The 12925-nt window shown below is 39.6% G+C and overlaps 1 protein-coding gene across 2 annotated transcripts in view; it reads left to right on the top strand.

The window, feature by feature from the left end:
* Positions 1-6697, top strand: part of fam168a (family with sequence similarity 168 member A) — a 39377-nt gene extending 32680 nt beyond the window's left edge. For both annotated transcript variants that reach the window (XM_030066680.1, XM_030066679.1), the window contains 2 exons: positions 480-606; positions 866-6697. In XM_030066680.1, coding sequence (XP_029922540.1) covers positions 480-592 — 113 coding nt within the window. In that variant the 3' untranslated portion in view covers positions 593-606; positions 866-6697. The remainder of the gene's footprint in view (positions 1-479; positions 607-865) is intronic.
* The last annotated feature ends 6228 nt before the right edge of the window (positions 6698-12925 follow it).

The following is a 12925-nucleotide window of genomic DNA, read 5'->3' as shown; positions in this document are numbered from 1 at the left end:
TGCCTCAGTCTTGTTTATGTTCAGTTTAATTTGAAGGAACAGCATGTTAGTTTGAACTTGAATTGAATTTTTTGAAAAAGTGAAAGCTGTACTTTGACTTTTGTCTTAATCGATATGGAATGTTTGGATAGAAAGCATTCAAGATTCTTAAACAAAAAGACCTTAATTTGCGTTGATCTAGCAGAATACTATAAAGTGACACATTTTTTTCTTTTTCTTTTTATAAATAATGTTCAAGTCATTCTTTTGTCTGTTTTTTCCCCACATTTCAATAGAAAGAGGATAGTCTTACATTGTTGCACGTGTTATATTGTATTCAGTAGTTAGTAGTAGTAGTAGTAGTAAAAGAGCTGAACTGAAGTATTTACTGGAATCTTGATTTAAAACTTGGGTTGAATCATTCCAAATACAAAAAAATGCATTGTATGTTAAGCAAAAGATTGACACCCCTGGCTAATGGTACTGCTGCCTTCCTACAGGGACCCTGCTGACAGCACCCCAGCACGCTCCCATTGGAGCGCACCCAGTTACTGTGCCAACCTACAGGCCCCAAGGGACACCTGGGTACAGCTACGTCCCACCCCACTGGTAGAGCCCGCCCATCATGTGAGTCCACAAGTTCAAGTTTATTTAGAGCCCTTAATTACTCTTTAAGTCTCAGAGAGCTTTACAGGGCTTCCCAGAGTGCTTGTTTCTCCTTCAGACGTTCTTCACACTCCTATTTTTTTCTTGCTCCTCTCTTCCATCTGTTCTGTGCTCAATACTTGAAAACTAGGAAACTGTCCTTTGCTGCCTCACATTTCCTTTTTTCTTAGTATTTAAGAGGACTGACTCAGTCTGTACCTTTCTTCCTCTCCCCCACCAGATCTGGAGTCCACCATCGTATGCAACTGCTCAAATCTTACATGGGCTCCCAGTGGTTACCATGGGAACCCGGCACCTGTCTGCAAGAACAAAACTAAAGTGCAACAGCCACTTTACTATTATTGTTATTGTTATTTTGCGACATTCTCTAATGTTTTTACAAAAGCTGCTTTTATTTTTTTTTTCCTCTTTTTATTTGCCAACCAGTCATTACCTTATTTTTTTATGATTATTTTATGATGATTTTTTTTCTTTCTCATTTCCTTTGCTGTGTCTGTCATTGGAACTCCAGAAGGACTCTTGACCAATCACACGTGTCGGTTGCTCCTGTTTCCGTGTTGTGCTGGTGTGTGTGTGGTCCTGCCTGCTGCTCAGTTGGCTGGAATCTATTGGGCACTTCATCATCATCATTATCATCATTGTTGTTGTCACCTTCATCAGTCACTACAACAGCCATTATCATACTCAACATTGACTTATGCTGCCAAATTTTCTAACGACTAGATATCAGCACAGGGTTTTAACTTAATTAGGATTTTTTTTTTTTCTTTTTCAGGTCTTTTAATTTTAAGATTGTTCCTCCTACTACACTCAACCAAATGACCTTGGCTTTTTTTGCCCTTTAGATTTTCCTACCTTTTATTTTGTTCCTCTTCATCCTGTTTCAGTCTGTCCATTTTTATCCGTTCGGTTTCGGCTCATCTTCCACATTTATTTAATCTCGGTTGTCTTCCAGCTTGTGGCTGTCTGTCTGGCAGTAGTCAGCCGGTCATACCTGTCACTCTGTCTCTGTGTGTGCTGCGTCTCTATGGCCCGAGCACTTATCTACCGTTAACCTGTCCTGCTTTGTGTCCTACTTTGTCCACACTAGCATAGTACCTAGTATGCACTAAGCACACATCAAGTACTTCATGCTACATACTATGCAGGCTAGTATGTTGTGACACTGTCATATTCTTAATCTAGCTAGAGAGCTTTCTGAGGTCGTTCTGGTCATGTCGGCTTCTATGTGGGTAGTGTAGGCCAATAAATTATAAGACATAAAACTATTTATAATCGTGTGTCAGCAGTATGGGTGGTCATGCATATTTTCTCACACATACACACAACCATGCATACACATACACACACACATGCACAGGGGCTCCTGTGTCAATTGAAACACACAGATCACTTAATGGCACTTATTAATAGATATAATGTTACTGAACAACACACACAACCAAACACACGCACACTTTTTCATTAAATGGATTGTTGAGGTGTGCACGGCAGACGCACCCAGCAGAGGAATTTAAAGGGATTCTGTTGGCACTAGGAGAGAGAGTAGGACAGGACAGGGCGAGAGCAGACAGCGCTCGGTGCTAAGAGGAACAACAAGGAGGGAGGAGGAGACGTCGTCGTTGAGGCCAGGTGGAACTGAGGGCACAAGACGAGAGTGTGTGACATCTCACCTGCAAGAGACTGCACAAACATGCTGCTGTTTGCACTGAGCGTCTTGTACCCGCACTTCTTGCCCAACATGACCATATCGTCTCCTCATTCCTCCTCCCATGCGAGGACTAATAACCAAACGCTTGACCGTGACAAACTCAGCCTCAGACAAGATTCGTCTCTCTTCCCACGGTGTGTTGGCTCTGCCTCTTCTCTTTCTGAACCGGCAAGACCAAGGCAGTAGCATTCAGATGCTTCTGCACCGCAGTTTTGAGAAACAAACCATGTCAAACCAGGAGGCTGTAATCCATCTGCACCTGGTCGATGGTTTGTTTTTCTCAGCGTGGATAAAAGACATGACATCCTTTGAGACTGAATTTAAGTGCAAAATCAGATCAAAGAGAGTCAGATTGGTTATATGTGCTAAATTGTGAGAGCTGTCGATTTGCACATTATATCCATTGAAATGACAGTACACTGGCTTTGTCCAAACCTATTCAGTCGGTTTGCATGCACACTAGTTTCTTTGTTAAGTAGGATACTTAATCAGTTTTCAGTTGCTGCATGTAAACATCATACCCCGTTTGCAAAATCCAGAAGAAGCTCTTAACCCACTTTTAATGGACACCTGGAGCTGTAGGGCTACTACTCAAGACATGTATACAACTTAATTCTTTCTAGAACACTTATCCCAAATGGGGACATGCGGCATTATCTGGAACTGTGTGCACGCAAAGACCCTCTGTGTCTTGTCTTGCTTATTAGTCCTCAACTTAAAAAAATGGGGTGGGAGGTGGGGGGTCGAACATGTAGGTGAGGCCTGTGGCATTTTTCAGGATTTAAAAAAAAAAAAGAAGAAAAAAAAAAACTCAAATTGCAACTTCATGATCTGTAGAGAATACAGATTGGTGTAACAAAAGCATTTACAGCGCGGGTATGTAGATGAAGAGGTTAGACATTGCAATAAAATAATAAGAGGGAATGCCTCCAACTGTTACCGTACAGTCATTATTTTATCTGCGTTTTGAATTGATTTTGAAAAATGCTTATTGTTGTAATCTCTAAATATGGATTATGGGCTCTATATGCGGCCTCCATTCAATAATTATCACAGTTATTGCTAAGAAGAGTAGAACATATCAAAAATTTGGTTATTGAATAACTTTGTGATGAAATATTGCACAAAATAAGACAAAAAAAACTTGATGACTATAATTTAATGCTAAGTAACAGGTACCTAGGCTTTGTAGTGCAAGAGGGAGAAAGAAGCAATTTATATTGTAATTTAATTAAAAAAATAAAACAATAAGGTTGAGTGTTTGATGAGGTATTCTTAGTCCAGATGTTTGTACACTCGTAGGTTAATTCTCAACGGAGTATTGCATAATGCCGCTGTCGGATGAAAACCTTGTATCGTCGAGCCTTATTTTCACATGGACCCTCATATTTTAGAAACCTGGGTATTGAATGGGTGTTAGTGGTCTGAGGGTTATGAAATTTACTGAACATATACAGGACCTTGTACATTTTAATTCAAGCCAGTAAAATTACAAAAAAAAAGGAAAAATTGGATTTTCTTGCGACAGCAGTGATGCTACTTTTAATAAGGATTTATTTAATCAACCACTACTTCTGTCAGTATTTCTCAAATTATTTCTTTCAATTTTTTTTCTTTGCTGTTTTTTTTTTTTTTTTTTTTTTTAATTTTTTTTTTTTAAAAAGATTTCTTTCTTTTTCCCTCAGTGGTCAATTGAGCATAATGGTTATGCATAATATTCAGGTGTAGTTCACTATAGCATTGGATCTCTAAGTTAAAAAAAAAAAATGCAGTATATTTATAAAGCGAGTGGTACAGTAATGTGTTTCTAGCTAAGCATGGTTGCATCAGTGTGGCAGCTACTGTTTGTGCTTTTAATATTTTTTACCTCCACTTCTGCATCTCTGTCCTCTACATATCTGTCACAGAGGGGGTGGGGTAAAGTTACAAGCAAGGTCTAAAAAATAAATAAATAATAAAGGTATGATTTGTGGAAGGAAACAACCGCTATCCTAAATAACCAGAAGCAAAGCAGCTCAGTTCATCACAAACTCTTGTCCCAGTGCTGCTCCCATCATTTCCAAACTTCCACATAGTTTAAAAAAACCTTATTGTGTGATGATTATTGCCTATATTTCTAGATCTTGGGCTGAGGAAGTAAATGTTGAGTCACAGAAAAGAAATGGATAGAATAGGCAATCATTTTTAAATCAGAATTGTCGATTTGGTCATTTTAACATTCAGTTGACCGAAGGAGATTAATGTGTCTCTTTTCTATCCGTTCGCTTTCTGTGGGTGAATAGATATCGAAATTCTTGACTTCTTGCAACCCCCACCAGCCTCAATGCCCTGTGCCATATTTTCACTAAATGTTGTTCAGTAAATATTAGTTTTAATTTCCTAAGTAACTAACTGGTGAATTCTGAGTCCTTGTTACGTCTAGCTTCCTGTGAATCTGTGTTTTTTCTATTGCTGTCCTGTTTCTCACATGCTGTTAATACATATTACCTGTCTCACTTTAGCTGTTTTTCTTACTGTATCCCCTTTGTGTCTCCTCTTTCACTTGGTGCCACAGCTCCCTTCACATGCCATTTTGCATCCCTTCTACCAAGCATTTAGTTTGATTACGCTCGGGGATGCAAAATGATGTTAAATCATAGAAGTTACTCCATTATACACCCACCCCACCCCTTTTTATTTTACCTTCCTTTCATGTCTTTTGGGCATCATGTCTGTAAGTTAAAGGTCAGTTTGACCTTTGCAACCCTCTCCACCCCATCAGAATAGCTATTGAAGCAATAACGATCATCAGATTGGTGTTATTGGTATTGATCTATTTTTTCGCCACACTTCAAGTTCCACTGAGCCCGTTTGAACACTAGGAGTCACCAGTAACAAAGTCTTGAATTGGTGTGCCAAACTTTTGGCCTCTCAAGGCCAAGGCCTAAAATGTACTATGGTTATTGGGCCATGGGCCAGAATCTACTTAAATATTGATCATTTTTTAGTGCCCCAAGGAAATGATAGCTCCCTGAGTTTATAAGTTATTTTAGAATCACTCCTCAGACAATATGGTAGATCACATTGTGAACTCTTGGGATCTTCAGTTGCTCAAAAATTATTACAAATTTTTGAGCTGCCCTGTTTGAAGATGACATTTTTGTCAGGATATTGACAGCAATGCCATCTAAACCATAAACATGTGAGAACACATTTTACCCGATATCTGGCATAGATAGAAATTTCATGCCATGTTACAAATTTCCCTGTGAGAGGAGGTCAATTCAAAATCAGGCATTTAAAAGAGATTTTTTTTTTTTTTTTTTTTTTTTTCCCTCTTGTTGTTTCCTCTATGGGCTGCGGACCAATGTGTACGAAAATGTTTTTCTACTCATGTGGGGACCTTCCAGAGGCCGGCCCGCACTTCATGTTGGATTCCAAACAGTGGATCAAGCAAACCGGTCCCACAGAGTAGTTTGCTTTTCAGTCTAACACAGGGTGGTGAAACTACTTCCACTCTTCACTCCATTCCTTGAATCTCTCTTTTTTTTTCCAATTTGCACTTAAGTGAAAGATACAGACAATTGAACACTGATATGTTTGAGAAAAATGCAAAGTTGTCTTAATCATGGTCTTTAATCATTTCTTTCCTTCACTCTTTATCCATCATTCCATCTTTGCCAACATTTCCAGATGTTGAAAGGTGGCGACTTAATAAGGATTTTTGAGTTCTCAGTTTTTTGTTTTACTTTTTAAAACTTTTTTTTTTTTTATCATCATTGTGTCTCTTCACTTTTGAGTGTGGAGATGCAACCAGATACATTGACACCTCTTCACTCCCTCCCTCTCCATCCTCCCTCTCCCCTCTGTCTTCTTTTTTGCCTTGCAGTCGTTAAGTCTTAGCAGTTTTTTTTTTCATGAATATAAATTAAAACACTACTATCGAGTTGAATAGTAGGCTCTTAAATGTCTTTGATGTTCTGCTGCAGCTTTTTAATTTCAACTTGTCAGAGATTTCTCTCTTCTTAGTCTAATTTGACACTAAATGTGATGCAAAAAGTGGAAATTCCTTGTCTTCCAAAAAAAAAAAAGAAAAAAAAAAGAAAAAAGTACTTGTATCCCCCAGATCAAGTATTAGGAACAACCCCATCTTTGGAAGTTTTAGTTTGGTACCCAGTTTGCACATGCTATGGTATATCTGTTACCGTATGGTTGTGTTTCAAACTGAAGCCCAACATCTTTTCAACATTGAGAGAAGTGAATTGTATGTTAGCTATTTGGTCCAGAGTGAAGGACCCGCGTCAGGCTTGTGATATGAAGTGTAAATCTGTTTTTAATTTTTTTTTTTATGTTTTTTTTTTTCTTTTGTTGTTGAGGGTTTTTTTTTTTTTTTTTTTTTTGAAGATCAGTTAGTGATCTTAGTACTATAACTAAGCCAAGTTTGTAATTGTATAATATTTACTGTAAAATGTAGAACATTGAATAACTATTAAAATTTTCCTATAAAAGGAAGCTTGTCTCGTGTTCACCTCATTCACACTGTCACGACTCTCAGCAGCAGCACCGACCATTACTTTTGCTCTTAAGGGAAATATGGGATGGAAATATGATAACCTTGTCACCTGCCTGATCAAACTGAACAAATCTACAGGTGCCCAAAGGAAATGGAAAAGATGGACAGTGTGACAGTGGCTCTAATGTGAGTTTGATGCATTTTCACTTTTCTGCTTTGGACCTGAAAGCTGTGACCATCACTCCTTTCTCTAGAGAAATGTTAGTCGATGTAGCTGATGAGTGTACAAATGAAAGTGTGTGGCTCATAGGTCGAAATGTCATGCTGTGTTTTCACCGGCTTTGCCACACACAGAATGTAAGTGTTTTTAAAAAGAATTTTTATATATATGTACACAGTTTAGTACAGTGCATTTCTCATGGATTAAATTAAAGGCAGAATGAGAAGGATTTTCCCACAAACAATGTACAGACTAAAATAATCCCTCTGTCATCACCTCCGAGCCACTAGAAGTGTGTGTTGGTGTGTGAATCTGCGGAGACCCTGCCCTCTTTCTGTATTTTCTTATTTTGCTGATCTTGGGACTTTTCTGGGTGTCAGCCTTTGGGCAGTGGGTGTGTAGCTCCAAGCCAATCACAGAGCTCATTGATAGCACGGAATCCAATAGGAAGCTACAAAAATTGCGGACATGGACCATGGGGAAAAAAGGAAATCTAGCGAGGCGAAATGCTAAACGGGCAAAACTCATCCCTCGACAAGACTGAATCTGAGGTTGGCTCTCACCTGCAGGTGAGCAATGAAGGAGAGGATGAGGATGAAGAGCAATGGAGCAATGTAGTGTTAGCCTGTTTTCTGTTGAACAGATAGTAGGACAGCGATGGAATATTGAACGTTGAGACAGTCCATCGCCATCCTAGGAAACAACTCGCTGCCGGTGGTTAGCTTAGCCAAGGAGGAGGGTCCAACATTGAATGTTGTGTTTACAAAGCAAAACCATTGAAGTGTACTCATTCTGCCTTTAACAAGGGACTTCTTAATGTAAGTAACCCCAATTAGAAAGTTGACTGCCACTCCTACCGGCAGGATTTACATGTTGATGTAAATGAGGGACACACAGCCAGGAGGTGGGGGGCCCAAGGCAAACCCAGGGTGGGACTGCCTTTAGTCCCCATTTTCTGTCTGAGCTGTTAAATCCATAAACACAGTTAACAGAACAGTGTGACCTGTGACTGATAGCCACAAATTCAAGCATGTACTTTGGTTTCCTGATAGTATCAGCTTGGTGGTCCTGCTCACTGTGCTCAAGCTGTGTTCCCAAGTTCTCTTGCACTCTAAATGTGACAAAAGAAGTACTTTGAGTGACTGGAAGTCCTAAGTTAGATTTAAAAAAAAAAAAAAAAAAAAAAAAAAAAAATCTAGTTTGTATACGACCCTGCATACAACCAGGTTTTGTTTTTGTTTTTGTTTTTTTTCTGAATGCTTAAACACTGAAATCATAAACACTTGCACTCATGGTTTCATAGACAGTGTGCCAAACTGAACTCATGCTCTCTTTTACACTCAGTTTGCAATTTTATGACCCTTTTGGAAAAACTGTAAATACTGGTCTCTACATCACCACACTATTTTGTCAGTTGCCTTTCCACATCGACAAATGTGAAAAAACTTTTACATAAATAATAAGTTCACTTAAAAAAAAAGAGCTTGAGCCACAGGTGAACACCTGGTTTGGACAACAATGGCCAATCTTGGACAGAGAGGAAGAGGGGTGAGGAGGAGGACGAGGAGGAGGAGGAGGAGGATGAGCAGGTGAAGAAAAAAGATGAAGTAAGATGGCCAGACTCAAAAATAAGGTGCAATTTTGCCCAATTTTTTTTTTTTTTTTTTTTTGTCTTTTTTTTCTAGCACAAGTGTTTTTTTGTTTTTGTTTTTTTCAGCTGTGATTTTTGTTGGGTTTTTTTGTAAAAACAAAACTTTCCTCCCTTATTTGTACTGCTAGTGTGTTATGTTAAGAATACACATTCATACATTACACATTTGGATGTGTGTGTGTGTGTGTGTATGTGTGTTCGCTACGTGCATGACAAAACTTTATTGCAACCTGCTGCCCTGCATTCAGAAAAAGAAAATGCCACAAGTATCTTCATTTCTACCATCAGTGCGTGGTTTGTGCTTTGTATGCTTATTCAAATGATGGTGTGTGTGTGTGCTGTTTACCGACACTAAAACACACGTTTTTAAAATAGCTTGAAGAGTTTGAAGAGTTTTGCGAGAATCATTTTCTTTTCCAAGAGATGTAAAATGTTTTGCTGGTGTGCTGCAAGGTTTTGTTGTTAGTGTATAGAGTTTTGCAAAAATAGTCTATAGTTTCAAAGATAGTGCCTAAGCAATCAGAAGAAAACTGTAATGCATCCTGATTGGCTGAGAGTAATGCAGTGTCCGGTTGTCTGTCAGACAAAACACACACTAACCACAATCTGTGTCCCTCCATTCTTGCTGGGAGCAACAGTGGATATTTGTTCCCTAAATGCAGAAATATTGATCTGCAGGAAGGGTACAGTGCTAACAATTATAAGGAAAGATGGGCTCCTGCAAACTTTGTACCATGACACCATCAAATAAGGAAAAAAAGGAAAAAAGAAAGAAAATAAAGCATGCTTTTGTGTTAGGAATCAATATCAAATTCTTCCTGGCTGAGTCCAAGTCATTGCACTGGGTCTTTAAATTAATAAATGACTGCTGTCGTTTCACTACAATAGAAACTTCCGTCGCGGTTGTGAAAGAAGGAAAGGACACAAACACACACTCTTTCACTTCTCCTTGGAACAGCAGCCAGACATCCTACCGGGTTAAGCAACACCACCCACCACTGTCACACACATGCAGACTGCAGACGCCCGCATCACACACAGTCTACACACATTTCTCCTATGCGCACTCTACCCCAAAAACACACACACAAAAGCCTCATGTCTTTGTCCTTGTGCAACAATAATGGTGTATCTCAGCAGCAAGTGAGGTGCATATTTGTAGATACTCAGGTTTGTCTTGATGGTGTCCAGGAACCTGTGCCAGTTTGTAATTAAATATGATAAGCCTTTGTGGCAGAGATATTTCAAGAAGATTTTTCAGTTTGCTAGACTTCTCTAAATATGAATTATTTTTGATGTTTCATACGTCAAATATGGGATACTAGTTCTCAGGGATGTCACACAATTAAGCCAAATGATGATGGTCATTTGTCAAGATTTTGGAGTCATTCCACCAACCAATAAATCCCTGCTGATCATGTGTCCGTTTTAACAGGAAACTCAATTTTCTTTTTTTTTCCTTGTACTGAACTATGAAATCGAATTGGCGTTCCAAGGAGTTCTGAGGCTTGATTTTTTTGTGCCCGTGACCTTGAGTTACTTCTGCTCCCTGTAATCTTAGTATCAGAAAATCTGCTGACATGCTCACTTCCTCTACCTTGAAATCACGCTCTTTTCTTTTGTTTTTGCTTCGGGGGAGCCACAGTATTGCACAAAACCTAGTCTTAAAGGCCTGTTCACATCTGGAGGGCAAACTCTGAAGATAAATGAAAATGAAGCATATGAAAGAAGGCGGCGGGAGAACTCATTAGCTCACCACAGTGGTGCTTTGTTTGCTGACAGACCCATCACAAATATTTTAAGTGTCACTGCTTGAGAAGCAATGCATTGTTATAGTTTATAATCACTTTAATTTTGAATTCAAATGTTTTGTCACTTTTGCCTTTATGAGACAAATCACAGTGGAGAGAGAGAGAGGGAAAGGTCGCTTGGGTTACATGGTCTGTGTCTTAGACCACTGAGCAACAAGGTGATCTATTTATAGCGTTCATATAGATCACATACACTCAGTGTCCACCTGTACAATCTAATGCAGTTTGATGCAACAGCTCCGCCATAAATCTACCTTTTATGAAAGTTTATAATGTTCAGGTTTTTTTTGACATTGTGTTTATCATTGTGTTTGTTCATTATGTTTATTACTGAGTTTGTAGTTTGCAGAGGTCTTGTACTGGCCTACATTATATTGAGAGGTGTTTCTCATTTTTTGTCCTACCCATTTATATACATGAGGGGGACAGAATATTAGAAACACCTCTCAATAAAATGCAGCCCAGTACAACAGCACCACCAACTATGAGCTCAATGCCAAACATAGAACTGAATGAACACCTCTGTCAAAAAAAGAAAACCTGAGCATTGCAGGCAGCAAAGAAGTAAACTTTATGGCAGAATATTTGGATTGGATTAGATTGTGCAGGTGGACCTAATAAATTGGCCTCTGACTGTATATTACAGTTACATCCCACAGAGTCGCACAGTCATCACAAACTATTTTTTCTACTTTTCTTCCACTGTACAGTAGTCACCCCTGTGTTATTGAGCACACAAAGGCTATGAGGCAAGAAATGAACCCCACTGCACTGCAAACACGCATGATCACACTCAGGCCATTACATCATCTGGTTCACAGAGGTCAGGGTTTAATGATCCAGCCGCCCAGTGACCTGGACAGTGTCTTAAGGTCATTGCACTACTGTCATCAATCCCAGGTTCATTTGGCTCCAATTTTCCCACATTTTGCACTGCAACAAACCATTTTGCAAATCATGCGGGGGTACTAAAGATTTCACAAAACGATTTTATCAAAATCCAGTGATTTTCAAATCCGAGTTTTTGGTTGAAACATCCACTTCATAATGGTCTATCTCTGTGGCAAACAAAGTCATCACCATTCATAAACCACAGAACTGATCATTTGCTGAGTGAAGAAAAAATTTCCCTGGTGACTATCTAACTGTCTATCTATCTATCTACATTGCATTCAGAAATTATTCAGACCCCCTTCATTTTTTTCACTTTTGTTATGTTGCAGTCTGATGCTACAATCATTTAAATTCATTGTTTCTCTCATTAATCTACACTAAGTACCCTATAATGACAAAGTGAAAACAGAATTTTGGAAATTTTTGCAAATTTATTAAAAAGGAAAAACTGAAGCACACTGACATAAGTAGTCAGACCCTTTGCAACAACACTTGAAATTTAGCTCAGGTGCCTCCTGTTTCTCTTGATGGTTGCTGAGATATTTCTACACCTTGATTAGAGTCCACCTGTGGTAAATTAAACTGATTGCACATGATTTGGAAAGGCACACGCCTCTCTATAGAAGGCCTTACAGCTGACAATACATATCAGAGCAAAAACCAAGCCCTGAGGTCAAAGGAACGGCCTGCAGACAGGATTGTTACAAGGCACAGATATGGGGAAGGCTACAAAAAAAAAATCTGCTGCCCTGAAGGTTCCCAAGAGCACAGTGGCCTCCATAATTCTCAAATGGAAGAAGTTTGGCACAACCAGGACTCTTCCAAGAGCTAGTCGCCCTGCCAAACTGAGCAATTGTGGGAGAAGGGCGTTAGTAAGAAAGGTTACCAAGAACCCAATGGTCATTCTGACTGAGATCCAGAGATCCTGTGTGGAGATGGGACAGAGCTCCAGAAGGACCACCATCTCTGCAGCCCTCCACCGATCTGGGCTTTATGGCAGAGTGGCTACACAGAAGCCTCTCTTCAGTGCAAAACACATGAAAGCCCGCTTGGAGTTTGTAAAAAAGCGCCTGAATGACTCCCAGACTGTGAGAAACAAGATTCTCTGGTCTGATGAAACCAAGATTGAACTGTTTGGCCTCAATTACAAATGTTGTCTGGAGGAAACCAGGCATCGCTCATCACCTGCCCAGTACCATCCCAACAGTGAAGCATGGTGGTGGCAGCATCAGGCTGTGGGGGTATTTTTCAGCAGCAGGGACTAGGAGACTGGTCAGGGTTGAGGGAAAGCTGAATGGAGCAAAGTACAGAGATATCCTCAATGAAAACCTGTTCCACAGCACCCAGGACCTCAGACTGGGCCGCAGGTTCACCTTCCAACATGACAATGAGCCTAAGCACCCAGCCAAGACAACACAGGGGTGGCTTAGGGACACCTGTGAATGTCCTACAGTGGCTGAGCCAGAGCCCCAACTTGAACCTTATCCAACATCTCTGGAGA

This window comes from Myripristis murdjan, chromosome 13, assembly GCF_902150065.1.
Source record: "Myripristis murdjan chromosome 13, fMyrMur1.1, whole genome shotgun sequence".
NCBI lineage: Eukaryota > Metazoa > Chordata > Actinopteri > Holocentriformes > Holocentridae > Myripristis > Myripristis murdjan.
The sequence above is the reverse complement of the archived record's forward strand: the minus strand, read 5'-3'. Positions and strand labels throughout refer to the sequence as shown.